The sequence below is a fragment of the Meleagris gallopavo genome, chromosome 6, assembly GCF_000146605.3.
Source record: "Meleagris gallopavo isolate NT-WF06-2002-E0010 breed Aviagen turkey brand Nicholas breeding stock chromosome 6, Turkey_5.1, whole genome shotgun sequence".
In the NCBI taxonomy this organism is placed as follows: Eukaryota; Metazoa; Chordata; class Aves; order Galliformes; family Phasianidae; genus Meleagris; species Meleagris gallopavo.
Window position 1 is genome coordinate 47,341,534 of NC_015016.2, and position 16,023 is coordinate 47,357,556.

The following is a 16,023-nucleotide window of genomic DNA, read 5'->3' on the forward strand; positions in this document are numbered from 1 at the left end:
TTTTTTTCCTGCGACATGATAATGCTAGGCCCCATATCATTATAAAACCGTGGAGCACATTGCCAGTCTTGGCTGGACTGCCCTACCACACCCACAATACAGTCTGGATTTGGCACATTTTTATTTCCATCTGGCTGGGATGATGAAAGATGGGGCTGTATGGGCAACATTTTCCTAACAACATCATCACAGTAGCTGTGAAACAGTGGATGACCTCCACTGACACAGATATTTATAAGCAAACAGCTAAGAATCTTAGAATCACAGAATGGCTTAGGCTGGAAGGGACCTTAAAGGTCATCTATTTCCAATTCCTGCAACATGGACTGGGGTGCCAACCACTAGCTCAGGTTGCCCAGGGCCCAAACCAACCTGGCCTTGAATGCCTCCAGGGATGGGGCATTTTTGGACAACCTTCTCCAGTGCCACATTCATGTTCTGTGTGGGGTCCTGTTCCTCATTGGAAAAAATGCATAGCTAATGGTAGTGGCAGCGTTGAGAAATAGTGCTGAGAACAGGCTCTATCAAACAGTGCTATTGTGCTCTTTGTACCTGCTACAGTTTCAATGGAAATAAATCACAGAATTGTAGAATCACAGAATCACCAAGGTTGGAAAAGGTCTCCAAGACCATCCAGTCCAACCATCCACTTCCCACCACCGTTTTCCCACTAAACCATGTCCCTTGGTACAACATCTAAATATTTCTTGAACACCTCCAGAAACAGTGACTCAACCACCTCCCCGGGCAGCCAGTTCCAGTGCCTGACCACTCTTTCTTTCAGAAAAGAAATTTTTCCTAATTCCTTCTATCGCTGTTACCTGGGAGAAGAGGCTGACCCCCACCATGCCACAATTTCCTTTCAGGTAGTTGTAGAGAGCTGTAAGGTCTCCTCTGAGCCTCCTCTTCTCCAGACTACAAATCCCAACTCCCTCAGCTGCTCCTCATTAAAACCCGTGCTCCAGACCCCTCACCAGCTTCAATGCCCTTCTCTGGACATGCTCCAGGGCCTTGATGTCTTCCTCATAGTGAGGGGCAATATATGAGGCATTACTTTCAAAGCAACCTATGTAAAATAAGCAATGAAGTCAGACAGCTTGAACTGCAAGCATTTTTTCTTTCCAGTCAAGAAATCAGACAATTGTACTCGAGGGTGCACCCCAGGGCAACAGTTAAGCATTAGATTCACAGAAGCATGGAAGCACCACGTGAAGATGATTGCTACTCTACTCATACTTCTGAATTCTGGCAATAAAAGCTCTCCTGGCCAAAGGGTTACCATCCCTTCACATGTGTGATGCATTACTTGGGCAGCCTTACAGGCATGCTTGTGTCAGTGCAGGGCTTACAGTTTCCACGCCATTTGGGATTGCTCTCCTGACACCTCAGCAGAGGGGATGACAGGAGCAACTCCAGCTCACTCCATACAACATCAGCTAGCTTAACTGAAACCACTTATTTAAAAGGTTACTGCTAACCAGCTAGCTTCTGTGCCAGTGGATCTCAAGGAGCAATACCCACTGGAAAAGAGACATTAAGAATACCCAGAATCTGTGGTGTCTTCCACTGGCACAAATGGATCTAAAAGAGGGCATGTGTCCTAGGCTTTTGTGCTCTATCAGAATCCTACTCTGACGGGACTCTTAGAAAGTATGAGCAGCATGGGAAACTAGTGCAAGAGAATTTCCAAATTCCAAAAAAATTAAATTCTTCCTGCGTGCATAGCTTTTCTGGGCTCTCTTTGTCAGGAGATGGAAGCAAGCACTCAAAGGGCCGGATTAGGTTTGTACCTGACCTGCCTGCTTACCCAGACAAGGCACCACACTGCTTGTCAGAAGAGAAACCACAGAGCCCATAAGCAGCGTGACTCAGGTTATCACTGTATTCATGATGAGCACCAAGGTTTCAGATGCACACAGAAGAATTACAAGAAATTAATACATTCTAGGAAACCATAACCTTGCAGCTCTCTCTGCCCTGACCCAGCCCCACAAATTTCATCCAGCTGTTGCTGATGAAAGCTGTTGTGAGAAGCAGCAGGAGTGCTACACACAGCTGGCTCTGGATGCCGGGAGCATGCCTGAAATACAGAAATAAACCACAGTTGGGAATGACAGTCAGCAGCAGGATTTCCTGACCTCCTCTCTCTTTAACCCTGAGATGTTCCCTCTGGCTCTCGCAGAGAACTTCAGGAGCAGCCAGAGATTAATGCTATAGATACTGGGTTATTGTTGTTGGTTAAATTATGATTATTTACATGTGTTATTTTTATACCATTGGGATACAGCCTCCTGAACTGATTTCATAAAGATAAGGCCCTGCCTACATTCACAGCCAAAACTCAGCTCCTTGATCGTGTGCTTCCATCGCTCTCCCTGCACTTACCTGGCACCCAGCTGACCCTTGGGAAGCCCATTCATCACACTGAACCTGAAGAATATCCGCTCCCAAAAAAGGAGGGACGAAGTCTGTATCATAAGGGCAGGTGCAGAAGAATGGAATTTTGCCGTTCAGTGGTGGCTGTTGTACCAGCCTACCTGGGAAATCTCTGACAAGTGCCACCTGCCATGGCCAGAAAGCTTTTTTTTCTGTAACTATATTAAAAATGCCCTTCTGTTCTGAGCAGCAGCTAATAAATGGTTAGTAACTTATTTCTGAGAAGCATTTTCAGCAAAACTTCACAAGTCAGATGGCAATTCCAATAGATGCAAAACGATGTCAAAATCAGAAGTAATAGCTTGTTACTCCTTTTCCAGACTCCTTAGCACACAAACAGAATTCTGCGTTCTTCCATATGAAAGTGGCAACAACACATCTGTTAAGTGGGTTTTTCAGGCTCTGAAATAGCATTCTTGAAGTTGAATTGTGATTATGGGACAATGAACTTTAAGATAAAAAAAATAAATTAGCAAATCTACTGTACACAGAACAGATGGCCAATCTTTATCAACATTGCTTAAAAAAAGTCAAAGGGAACAGGTGAGATGTCCAATTCCTTCCCTTTTAATTAAAAAAAAAGAAGAGAAAGAGAGGGAGAGAGCAATTACACATCTTCGTATTTCAAAAGGAACATTGATTTTAGTGGACACCTCCTGAAATTTACTACATTGCAAATCCTCCTATGCATCTGTAAAAAACACCACTTTTGCTGCATCAGAACTTTAAATTTTGCACAGGAAGAGTTACACTGATGGTCAAACTTTGTCAGACTCCTGAAAAGAAACCCAGTCTTCGCTCTGCCTTGAGAGTAACTTTTTTTTTTTTTTCTGGTATTATTTAATTAAAAGAAAGAAAGAAAAAATATTATATCTGGCTTCTAAAATCTCAGTTTAGTTCCACCAAATTAGGAAGAATTGAAAAATAAATGTTGTTACTTTCATACGACACTATATGTTTAATGAAACCATACTGAATGGAAAATAGTTCACACATTAAGCTACTGGAGATTAAACCCACGTTAAGAATTCAGGAATTTCACCACTTGCTGTTTGGTACTTAGGTGTTCATTTCCCCCAGAACGGTCTCTTCCTGTATTCAAAAAGGGTGAGGGATGCCACGAGTGCAGGATGATAACACTCCTGTGACAACAGCCCCTTAGGAGGGCAGCAGTGACAGCAGAGGTGAGACCACCACAGGGTGGGCAGAGATGAGAAGCTGTCCTCTGGAGCCCACACCACGTACTGAGCCACAGGAGGAGGGCTGCCTGTCAGATGCTATGGAAAGAAAATGCTGGGCTCCATCCATGGAGCGGAGAGGACTGGCAGCAGCACAGCAGGAAAATCAGACAGTGGAATAAATTGAGCCTTTTCAACGTCAGTCAGCAAACACTTTTTCACCTTGCAGAGAAGCAGCAAAGCTCTGCCAGATGCTCTGCCCATCATGGCTCATGAACTCTCAGCCTCCACAGAGCAAAGAGCCATCCCTGCTAACGCACTTCAGGGAGTGTACCATAACCAGTAGTGGGCTTGTTCATCCTTTTCTTATCAAACATGAATTGTGGCATTCTGTAACTCCGTTGGGAAAACAGCATTAGCATTTGCACTGTCAGTTCTCAACATAACCAGTCTATAGCAAGAAATAGCCAGACTGAATCTGCCAGAATCTCCACTGCAGACACAAGTAAACTAAAGAGGGGACTGACATGCTCTCCAAAGGATTGGTTAAATAGCTCATCATACAGTGTTCTGGGGTCCCTTTTCAGGAAAAGTGTCAAGATACCCTTCTCTTCCACTCCAGTGTTACTTGTTAGAAAGCACTGCAGCAAGAAGCTTCCAACATCAAATAGCAATTTGATTCTGAAATTGCTCCACTAAGGGAAATCTTATGAGTCATCATTTTTACTCCAGCTTTATATTCTGGATTTTTGCCTGGGCAGTGTTCAACCAGGAACAAAATCTATTTAAAGTACATGCACAGTACATATTATGCATAGATGTCAAGGGATGGGAGAGGTTTATGAAAAACACAATCCATTATATTTTATTTTAGAGAAGCATTGTTCAGGGAGCTTACGGAAAATATAACACTAATTGAGGCTATGAATTGTAATCCAGTTTCCCATCTGGATGCATGGTGTGGCCAACAATCCATTAGCCTGTCATGAAGCAAAAGCTCACTGAGAGGAAGCAAAGTTGCCCAACAAAACCATTACTAAGCTATCAAAAAAAACCCCAAAACAAAAACACCCTATCAAATCAATCACACAAACAGTGGGATAACAGGAATAACATGTCTTGCTACTGCTTGTAAGACCTGAGGAAGAAAGAAGCCTATACATTTCTTTGATATATGCTGCAATTTATTATTCTGTATTTTTTAAAGAAAGGCTGGCTTCGATTAGCAGAAGACAATGAGTGGTGAGATAACCCTACAACAATGTCATCTGCTTCCAGAAACTACTCCTTTTAGACAGCTTTCAGCACAGCTGTTTCAAGTCTGCTTTAGATCTCAACTCAAGGTAAAACACTAAGGGGAACAGCACATCATCTTTAGCTTGTTCCCTGACAGCATTGGCCAAGAACAACAGAAGCAACTAGTGTTGCAGTTAATTTGCATGTAAAATATATAACATGTAAGCACAGAATTAAAAACAACCATATTTTTAAAAACATACATCGAATGGTTTCCTCTTCAATTTAGAGCAATGGGAACCCTGTCACTGACTTCAACAGGAGCTGGGCCACATCCTGAAAGTCTTCACGTAAACTTCCATTAAGGAGAAGCTGCATACTGGGACAAGGCATTTCTGGTTTATTCCTTGTGTTGTTGTTTCTTTTTCCCTCCTGATAAGCTGCACACTTGCAATACATAATATCCATAATGGAAGTTTATAATGCAAAGAGAACTTTCTCAGGTTTGTAACCGTGTGTAGTGTCATTAGCCTAATCTGAAAACGAACAGAATTAACTTATGTCAGAATTTATCATACGTTAATGTAGTGAGACAGTTTAAGAGGTATATAATAGCTGAAATCTATCAATCTTCCTCTATAAAATTTGATGAATAATGTCAAAATATTGTTTCAAAGCGTCATGTTAATCCCATACTTTGTGACAGTTGTGCTGCTGTTTTTAATATTGCTCTTACGGCTTACAAAGCATAGCAAAGCTCCAAGAGACACAAACCGCTACAGAAAGCAGGAACAAAATGTTGTTACTGTAATTCTATTGTTTTGCACAATTATTTTCACATTACTCAACCAGACAGCTACCACAGCCAGTTTGTAAAAACCTCAATTCAGTGTTTGTATCTCAACCCTAGATAAACTCAAGCTGATAAAAACACTTGAGCATTTTAATCTAAATGTGAAGAGACTAAAGCTCAAAATCTTCATGTGAGCCCACGCAGGTGAAATAAAAAGTATTTTTGAGCTCTTGGAACTAATGATGTGCCCCGGCCAAAAACCAAACTTGCTCTGAAACATGAGCAAAGAACAGCCTTGCATTTTGGTTTCTGCAAGGAGAAAACAGAGGAATCCTGGTCAGGAGGTGAGCAAGATGGCCAAATGCATCGTGGCCTTTGCATATCAGTGACCTCTGGTATCCTACAGGTCTGCCTCTTAATACCTTAATACTTCAAGCAAACAACCTTTCTATTTCATTAACTTGCCCCAAATAACAGTGCTCTTTTTTGTAGAAGCACAAAGGATATCATTTACACAGCTCAAACCCTCAAAAGAGAAAACCTCCATAAAGAGCCTGGAAGAAATTCAAGCCCAGCATAACCAGAAACAACTTTCAAATGCCTCAGCACTGGGGACAAGGCCACTTGTGTTCCAACATCTTGCAACTAAGTCGGTTCAATGTTAGGAGACTTGCTCACAGCAACACTGGTCTTTCTTACCTTCTGCCACATTTTGATGAAGAAGAGCTCGCCAGAAAAGTTGAAGAAAACATTGGTGTCGTAGGCATCATCTCCAATGTTAGAGATGGAAATATTAAGAGAGATGTTCCTCACTGCTCCCAGAGCCAGGTAGGCTGTCCTGTCATCAACACTGCGGGCAAAAATAATTACATCAGTTTAACTTTTGGCAGCTCGAACAATCTTGTCCTTACTCCCTCCTACAGAAGGGTCTCAAAACAACTGTGATCAGTAATTCGGCAACATACTGTACAGCCGATGCATGGTACGGGCAGATGTGTGGAAAACGAGCAGCTCATGAATGGCAGTTCTTACACTGCCTTTTGTGGTTTTAAGAAAATCCCACGATTTTCATGTAAAACCATTTCATGTGACATTGTTGATATGGTTTTACTGGGAATAAAACAGCTGAAGACTGTAGTCATTGGATGGGTGAAAAGCAGCAAGCACAAAACATTATGCTCCCATTCAAACACAAATTCTATTTTGATTTTGTCTTTCAATGTTACTGAAACATTATAGTAACTTTCTGAATATCCTAGAACTACAGTATAGACAGTGAAAAACGAGGAAAAGAGGGTTAAATAAAATCCAGAAATTAGTATGAATGGAAAAATGTATGAAAGTTATAATAACCATCTACTGAATGCAACCAATCTTTCCTTGGATGTTTTTGCTGGACTTAAGATGATGGAGTCATGTTCTACAAATGGAAAAATCAAGAGAATGACTGAACTAAGGTAATAGTCATACATCCTGAATCAATACACTACTGTAGTAAGGCATCACAGATCACAAATACACACATTTTATTGGTATATACTTAATCACGTTAATCTCCCCAAAAGATGAGCTAACAAGTAAGAACACAGGCTTAAGATAAATGACAGGAAAATACAGTATCAGGCTTCCAGGTCTAAGAATTAAAAATATACTATAAGATTTTATTCAATATACCAGATATACATTCAAAAATAAGAAAAATATATATATATATATATCAAACTGGCTACAGCGATCATAACTGGAATGTAAAATCATTCATGTACCCTGAAGAAATTGAGGCAACATCACAGGGAAACCACCAAGTAGCTGGTCAGAGAAGGGCAGAGCCCTGCAGGCACCACACACCACCACCTAGCAGATGCTGTTGCACAACATCCAGGCACGCTGCAGCATGCAGCAATCCAGAGGTGGCCACGCAGCCTGCCATTCACACATCTCTCTTGAAGGATCGACCAGGGATGGTAACACTGGCACACACCACACCTTAGTATATCAGAGACTGTCTGAAAGTGGCATAGGTGCTAGATGTGAACATGTTTTAGGCAGCCTCCAGCTGAACTAAAGGGGTTGCAACCGGAGCATCTGCATCAGTCAGGTGTTTCCATAGATAATGGCACTTATAAACCCTACCCTGCCAGCTGCAGCCCTATTGAAACTCCAACAGCAGAGCAAACTGAGCTCTCTCTGCATCTGCAAAAAGTTTCCAGACCTGGGTTTCCAAAGGGATAGACTGAAGTAACCAAGGCTCTGGTGTGCAGGAAATCTAGAGCAAGACGGTGTAGACTGAGGCTTTGAAGCTGATGTTAGTGGATTTTGAGTGCAACTTTTCCACATAATGCAGGCAATATTAATGCCATTGGTTTCCTGTACTTATTTATGATGATCTTCATTTATTACAGCCCAAAACTATGGCTTACAGTTCGATCAGAGGTTCTTAAGAAGCAAATATAAACCTTCGGGAAACATGCCTGCTTTCACTAAACTGCAGACAGCAATCAATCCTACCTATAATTGGACTATTTGGTATATTCTTGCAATCAGCTATTAGTGCAAATAAACATTTGCAAAAGCAAAACATTCACAAGATCCACTGAAAAACTCTTTTGAGAGGTCGAAATACTTGGAATCATTACTTTTTATGCACCAAATGAAAGAGACAACTATATGAGAGTACTTGGAAGCATTTAATGTTTTTGGCCCCTATGCCAACATTTAATGTTGAAAAGCATGCAAATTATGAAGATATACAAAATGATCAGCTGGGATTCATTAATAATCAAAAGCACATATTTGGAAGGCAATAAATAAACTCAACCACTTATAACTGTGAATTATTTGCCATGAACTTTATAATCTCACTTCTGGTAGTCCTTTCAAAAACTGAATCAACATGTACCAAACCTGTTAGCAAAATCTGGAAGCATCACTTCAGTAAGCGAAGGAAAGTTACATGATACTAATGTTATGCACTAAGTGTTATGCACTTTACACATTCGTGTCCAACAATTACAATTTAACATAGACATTGCCACTACTTCTTTCCCTTCTAACGTAACTTTATATTAAGAGAATTATATGCAAAGGAGGAAAGAATCCACTGCAAATTGGTGGCAGCAGCAATTCGAGATTTAACTTACAGATAATTACAGAATATCCCAAGTTGGAAGGGACCCATATATCCTGTCCTTCCTACTGAATAATGAAGAAAATGTTGAGAATAAAATCCTGTTCAAAAGTAACGACACAGACATAATTTTAAATGCCATTATGTTGTCATACACCTTGTGAAAGCTATTAATCATCCATTAAAAGTGCATCATAACTAAATGATGATGTTTATAACAACATTTTCCTGAGCAGAAACAGAAGACCCACTTTCTGAGGGCACACTAGTGATTCTCTGTGCTGTAAGTCTCATTTCAAGAGTAGATTTGCAAGTAACTAAATCCACATGCATCTGGAACAAATCAGGCTCACTTGCTGTAAGGAAAGGATTAGAATCTCCCTGCTCACAGGGGAGCTCCCAGGCCCCATTCGCTGCTCGTAGCACAACCTATTGCAGCGTGGGAGCAGCTCTGCTGCCAGCTTGGTGCCAGGTAACATGCATTGATCATGAAATTCATAGACGTTCTGGTTAATCTGTAGATTAAATACAGGCAACCCTGTTTGCATACATGGACACAGATGCACACAAAACATCATGCTACCTATTATTAGCATGGAAAGGGAAATAAATTTGAATTCAGAAGTACAGCATATCTGCAGCTTTCACACACGAGTGAGGCTTGCAGGTAATAAAAAAATCTGGAAATCAGGATCCAACTTTTTGCTACACAGATGACAAATTCTACCATGGTTTTAAATCTACTGGCTGTGTTACTACGCATCAAATGTAAACAAAAATCTTTAACATTCCCCTTTTCACTAAAAAAAGAAAAAAAAAATCAGCTCAATTTTCAAGATCCAGGATAAAACAGTTTCTTTTTAAACACACTTTAACATTCTTTGTCAATGCTCATCCCAAGGCCTTGTGCTACGGCCAGTGGGGGAAGAAAGACCAGCTGCAAAAAACAAACAGAAAAGATCTGCAGTTTTTCATTTCCCCACCCTGCAAGATGCTAGTGTTTTTATTAACGTGGGTCAAGGGACACATAATCTGCATTCCAAAAGGTATGCAGGGACATATTTCTCTATTTCCTGTACTTGAGAACATCTTTTAAAGAATTTAAAAAGCATTTAGCACTTCCCCTTAGCCTGAGCAGCTCATACATAGGTCAAGGAATGTGGTGAGGTTGTACTTACCCTGTTGGCCTGGGCCACCGACTTTCCCTTTAACATTATGAGCTTTTTTCTTCTTACAGCAAATCTGCATCTGCACAGATGAATCACTGCTATTGCCCAATGGCCAGGGGAAGCCGCAGCTGTGGGCAGACTGCATGAAGGTAGAGGGCTTGAAGTGACTAAAGGCTAACACATCTGTCCCCTGTCTCCAACAGATGAAGTTAAACTGCTGAAGAAATAGAAGTCTCATCTTTCTTTTAGATCAATAATAGATGTGAGAGAACAACACTGGTTCAAGACAGGTCCAAATATTTATAGTGTCACCAATTGGCATCACAGTTGCTTTTTGCATTCACTATGATACAGAGTCTGTATTTTGTCTCCCTGACAAATATTTTTTCAGTATATTTGTCTCAATTCTGAAAACCTTTCTCCTTTGGGAGTTTTGTCACAGACCCGAGGGCCAGCTGAACTTTGAGCTTTGTAAACACTTCGACCCCAACAGCCAATGAAAAGCTCAAACCGTCAGCTCATCTTCTGAGAATTTATTCTAAGTCTTAAAGCAAAACTGAGAGGTAACGGCCCCACAAGCAGAGCCAAACCACGTAAAAACAATCCCACAGGGAGGAAGTGCTATTTTATACTACCTGTTTACTGTCTCACTATCACCTGTGCATTCAATTTTCTGCAAAGCTCAAACCAATCTAGGCAAGGACTCAGGCAAACACTCTGTATGCCGTGGTTTATTTGATGTTAGCTGAACTGCTGCCTTTCCCCTCTTGCACAGAAACCTCAGCTACCACATGCTGCAGAAGACCCCACATGGCCGATTCCTGCAGTCCAGCCCAGATGCAGGGAGCCAGCTATGGTAAGCTGGTTCTGGGCCCAGCAGCCTGTTTCATTCATTTCTGCTTCCAGAGTTGAAAATTCTGCTTTCTATCTGCTCTGAATAGCGGATAGTCCAAGATGATGGGAAAAACTTAACAGAGAATTTGAAGAGAGGCCCACCCACAGAGGGCCTGCATCGGCAGAGTATGGCTTGGCACTCAAACGGCACCAACACTGCTCTCTGGGATGATGAAATAATACAGGCCAATGTTTCCCCATAGGAAGGGATCAAACATCCTGTATGAAAAAGGCACTTGCTGTAGCGAGTCCAGAACTGAGGAGGTGGAGCTGTTTGTGCTGGTACCCCTGTGGGGCACAGCTCCTCCCCCCTGCTCTTTAGGTCTCATATTGCAATTCAAGGATGTGACAAAGAACGTTATCATTTCCACCTTTCCTACACCTTAACATAAACAAATAAATAGATAAATTTAAGCAGTAAACAAACAAAAAAAAACACTCTAGGAAATTGTTTTTTTTTTTCTCACGAATCTTGAAACAGAGTGCTTTACAGTTACAACTAGTAATCATATTTTGAAGGCTTCTTTGGAAATTCTCTTCCTCAAATGCAATTCATCCACACAAATCCCCCATAACTACACAACAGATACAACCACCAGCCACCAGTGTCTTCAAATTTAAGTAGAAAGTACAGAGCAGGGCACAGCACTGCTTATCTTATCACACTGCAGAAATCTGTTGCCTCTCTTTTTTATTATCAGTAATTTCAATTGTACCCAGATGTTCAAAACCCTTTATAAACAGAACTTAAGAGACAATGGGGAAGGAGCCAACTCTGTTTTCTGTGTTTACTCTAGCAAGTAGCTTTTGGTTTGAGTGAAGCTACCCTGGTTTATGAAACTGTCACATGAAAGCAAGATCAGGCTCAACATCTCCAGAACTTCTAATCTAATCTTTCACCCTTGAAGAAATGCATACAAACCAGCATCTTCTGTTAGAACAAGTTGTGTCCGGGAAACCAATGACACTATGCTCCTAAGCCAGCTGTCTGTGCATGTGTGAGCATATGTGTCCTTAGGTGAGAGCACAAACAAAAGCTAGTAACTAGTGGCAAAAACAAATGGAGAAGATAAATGGTGCCAGGGCACGTAGCTGGAAGTTGCATACATCAGCCTGATGTGAAAAAACAACAAAAAAAAAACAAAAAACAAACCCAAAATCGATGTATTTTTTCCCTGTTTGTTAAAGTAATGGAAGAGTAACGTTGAATCACAGAATGTCAGGGATTGGAAGGGACCTCAAAAGATCATCTGGTCCAATCCCCCTGCTGGAGCAGGAACACCAAGATTAGGTCATCCAGAAACGTGTCCAGTGGGATTTGAATGTCTCCAAAGAAGCAGACCCCACAACCTCTCTGGGCAGCCTGTTCCAGAGTAGAAATATTAATAGAAATGAAGATTGATGTCCAGAAGCCATAGAGAGGAAGTGCAATTTGAGAATGAGTTAAGCGGCGCTTTGCAAAATATTGTTTCTAGGAATTAGAAAATTAAAGTCAGCACGCAAACCACAGTTTTATCACAGAACTCATGCCTTCAGAAACAGACCGATTAAAATTTGGTTTGATTACTTGCCTCATTCCTGGGATGCTGGGGTTTAATATGTAATTTTAAAAAAATGGTCAACTGAGAAAAAGACCAGTGCCCCATTCACCAGTCACCTTCGGAGGTCAGTGAAAGGCAGCTAATTAGAGAGGAAAATTTAGAAGCAGCACAGGTTTGTTACTCTAGGAAATTTGTTTTGCAGTAGCAGGTGTTATATGTCAAGAGTAAGTTACATCTCAATCTCAAACATGATAACCAGCATAAATCTACACCATCGCATTTCCTTTATTTTAAGCCAACAGCTCAGGCAGAACCAGCAAGAGGATTTTCCTGGTGATCTGAAACAAAAATCAGCTTTAACAGATTTTGTAGTTGCAGGATATGCTACAGAAAAAGTTTATGTAGCTAGCTTTACAACAAATGTGTGTGCATGCATGCAGGTAACTATCAGTCAAGAAATATTCTGTAAATCCAAAACAACAATGCATCTGCTTTCCATTGTGGTCTGTAGTGTATCAAGGCCATCCACCACTGGAGGAAGCTCTATAAGATAGAATTGCTAGATGTTAAGTTTTTGTTTTGTTAGCTTTATGCTCTGGTTGCTGGAGCAAGAAAAAAATATGACTTGAACCATCTTAGATCCATAAAACACTGATGTTGGGATGTTCACAAAGAAGGCCAGGTTTTACATTAGTTAAACAATCAATTTAAGCTGTGCAAAATCACATCTTTTTAGGGTCTAATTTAGAGAACAAACAGAAAAATCTATGCCAGTGGGTAAACTCAGGTGATTCTTAACAAACAAACAAAAATGAACATACAGCAGCATTTAAGGAGTAATATGACTGGCTTGTATGGTGTCCCTGACTGGCAGTCAGTATCCTGTTACTAAAAAAACAAATAAGGAATCTGTGTAAGCTGTGGACTACTGCAGCTCACTAACACCCATCATTTGATGGCTCTATTACCAACCACATGGTAAAGTACTACCAAGTCCCATGCAAAGGGACTGCCCAGAGCTATCAAACTGGCCCTTTTTATTAATTCTGGGAGAGATTTACAAAGCTCTGCATGTAACCAGCTAAAAGGAAACCAAAATTCCATTCCTTCATCCCCTTTCACCCTCAACAGGGGAAACATCCACTTGTTCCTGAGCTGGTGCTCCCTATGCAACTTGTACTACATCCTGATTAACTGTAGGCTCTTCTGGGTTCCCCTTTCAGGAAACTGCAATCAGATGCTGGAAGTGCTTGCTACAACAAAGTTTTCCACACGTCTTGCAAATGCAGCATTCAATTCACTAGCAACTGTCTGTAAGTAAAAGATAAAAGTTTAAGTAAATTAGAAACTAGATCTCTCTTTCCTGGATTCATCAAATAGACCTACATCCAAATGAAATTACACACTAATCTACACTAATGTGCTAATCACAGAATCGCTGAATAATTAAGGCTGGAAAAGGTCACTAAGGTCATCTAGTACCTTAGAAGACCACGAACCCAACACCACCATGCCCACTAACCATGTCCCTCATACCACATCTACACATTTCTTGAAAACCTCCAGGAACAGCAACTCCACCATGTCCCTGGGCAGTCTCTTCCAATACTTCACCCGTCTTTCTGAGAAGAAATTCTTCCTGATATCCAACTTGAACCTCCCTGGACTCAGCCCTGGCATTTGCTTACAGAGGCCCCTCCAGTTTATTAGGTGATTCCTAGTGAAAAGTCTCCTGAATGCTGGGCAGTGGGATTGAGCATCACAGCTAAGCGAGAGTGTCTGAAGCTCCCTTCATTCTCAATGGGCCATAGAATAAAATATCAGTTAAGGAGCTCCAAATGAGGCAGATCTTTTCTTTTTCTTTTTTCTTTTTTTTTTAATAATCAAAAACAAAGGAAAAAAAAATAACAACAACAAAAAACGATATTATCATTAATACAGATGTAAACTTGCACTTCAGATGTGACCTGCACAGAGGGTGGGTGCAGGCTCTCTCTACTCCTACATGGCTTTCATCTGGCAGCTCTGCAGAAATTAAGCACTCATGAGATGCTATACCTGTAATTTCGCACCCTGATGGCACTGTGGTGGGTGAAGCACGGTATGTCACGATGATGTTGTTTTCACAGAAGCACAGAATTGCAGGGGTTGGAAGAGATCTCAAGAGAATATTGAGTCCAATCCCCCTGCTAAAGCAGCTAGCCTGCATCAGGTTACACAGGTAGGCATTTTGTGGCCTGTATCTATTTATTATAATGGTATAAGCATTTTCACAGCATCCTTTACAGAGCAGCAAATTACTTTGAGATAGTATTAAATTACACTATATGAAATCACTTAAAATCAAAGAGTGAAACATGATTTTTTGAGAAAACTGAAAGCAACCTACTCACAACCACTGTATTCTTCCAATTTTTTTCCAATCCTTCTCCCTTGTAATCGCTCTTTTGGCACTTTAAAATACCTGGAGTTGGCTCAGTAGTCAGACAAGACCAAGTAACCTTTGGGCAATACATGACTGCAAAGGGATTGGGTTAAAGCTTGGTATCTGCATCCCAAAAGTTGGGAATATCCATGCCAGTACACAGCCTTATGCACACGTGGTCTGGACTGAAAGCTCATGAGCACTTTTCCAGCAATAGGCATGCTAAATTTTCTCGTTTTTCTTTTGTTGTTCTTCATAAGGCAGCAAATTAGCTCCATCTGACTAGGTCTACTATTTAAAGTAGCTTGTCTAGGGTAAATAGATTGTCAAAAATATTACTGAAAGTGTTTGTGCAATGAAAGATAAGTGAAAACAAATTAATCTGCAAAGAATGAAGAGGAAGGGAAAAACTGATATTATCAGAACGTGTAATTAAGTTCCAAATGAAAGGATATTGTTTTTCCTCATCACAACTATTTTGTTAAGATGCACTTCAGAGGCACAAAACCACAAGGGGCAGGCGATGAAATGTGATGCCTCTCTGGAAACAAAATCCCCTTGTGTGATCAAAGGAAGATAAGTGCTGAGGCGTGAGCCTGGTCAAATTTATGAAACAACTTTGCTTCCCACATTAAATCACAAGCTTGCAGCTTTTCTCCATGGGTTCAGAAAACCTATGACCTGTGAAAACCTTTTTTTTAAAAAAAAAAAAATTCTTTGAAAGACTACTATATTCATGAGATACACTTGAGCAGTTTTAATCTTTCTGACCAGAATTTGATGTTACATCTCCTTCCTTTAGAAGGCACTGATTATCTGCATTGTTACTGCACTCAACTATGGTCTATGCTGTTACATCTTGTGCTGGTGAAAAGCAAATTGGACAAAGCTGTCATAACACATGCTTTTTTTCTACAGCTTCTGGATTCATTCAGTTCAGGTTCTGCAATAATTTGACAAGTCAATATGAAATTGCTGAGATTCATTCTTTAAATCTAGGTGCTTAGAGTCTAATCATCTGCCTAGTGAACCATAAGCAGGACCTCTGATTTTAATAGGTTCATGAAAATATTCTTTATTGTGTCCACACATAGTATTTGCAAAACAACCACATGCCTCTATCAGTTGCATATCTAGTTACTTATATGAAATTATTCTTTATTCACTAATACAAATCATGCTTATAAACTTTGGAGTTGATCCAAAGCTCAGTAAGTGACAGGG

The 16,023-nt window shown here is 40.6% G+C and overlaps 1 protein-coding gene across 1 annotated transcript in view; it reads right to left on the minus strand.

Annotated features, from left to right (window-relative positions):
- ITGA9 (integrin subunit alpha 9) overlaps positions 1 to 16,023 on the minus strand; it is a 207,864-nt gene that overhangs the window by 75,763 nt on the left and 116,078 nt on the right. Inside the window, exon 17 of the mRNA XM_019616789.2 lies at positions 6,343 to 6,493. Coding sequence (XP_019472334.2) covers positions 6,343 to 6,493 — 151 coding nt within the window. The remainder of the gene's footprint in view (positions 1 to 6,342; positions 6,494 to 16,023) is intronic.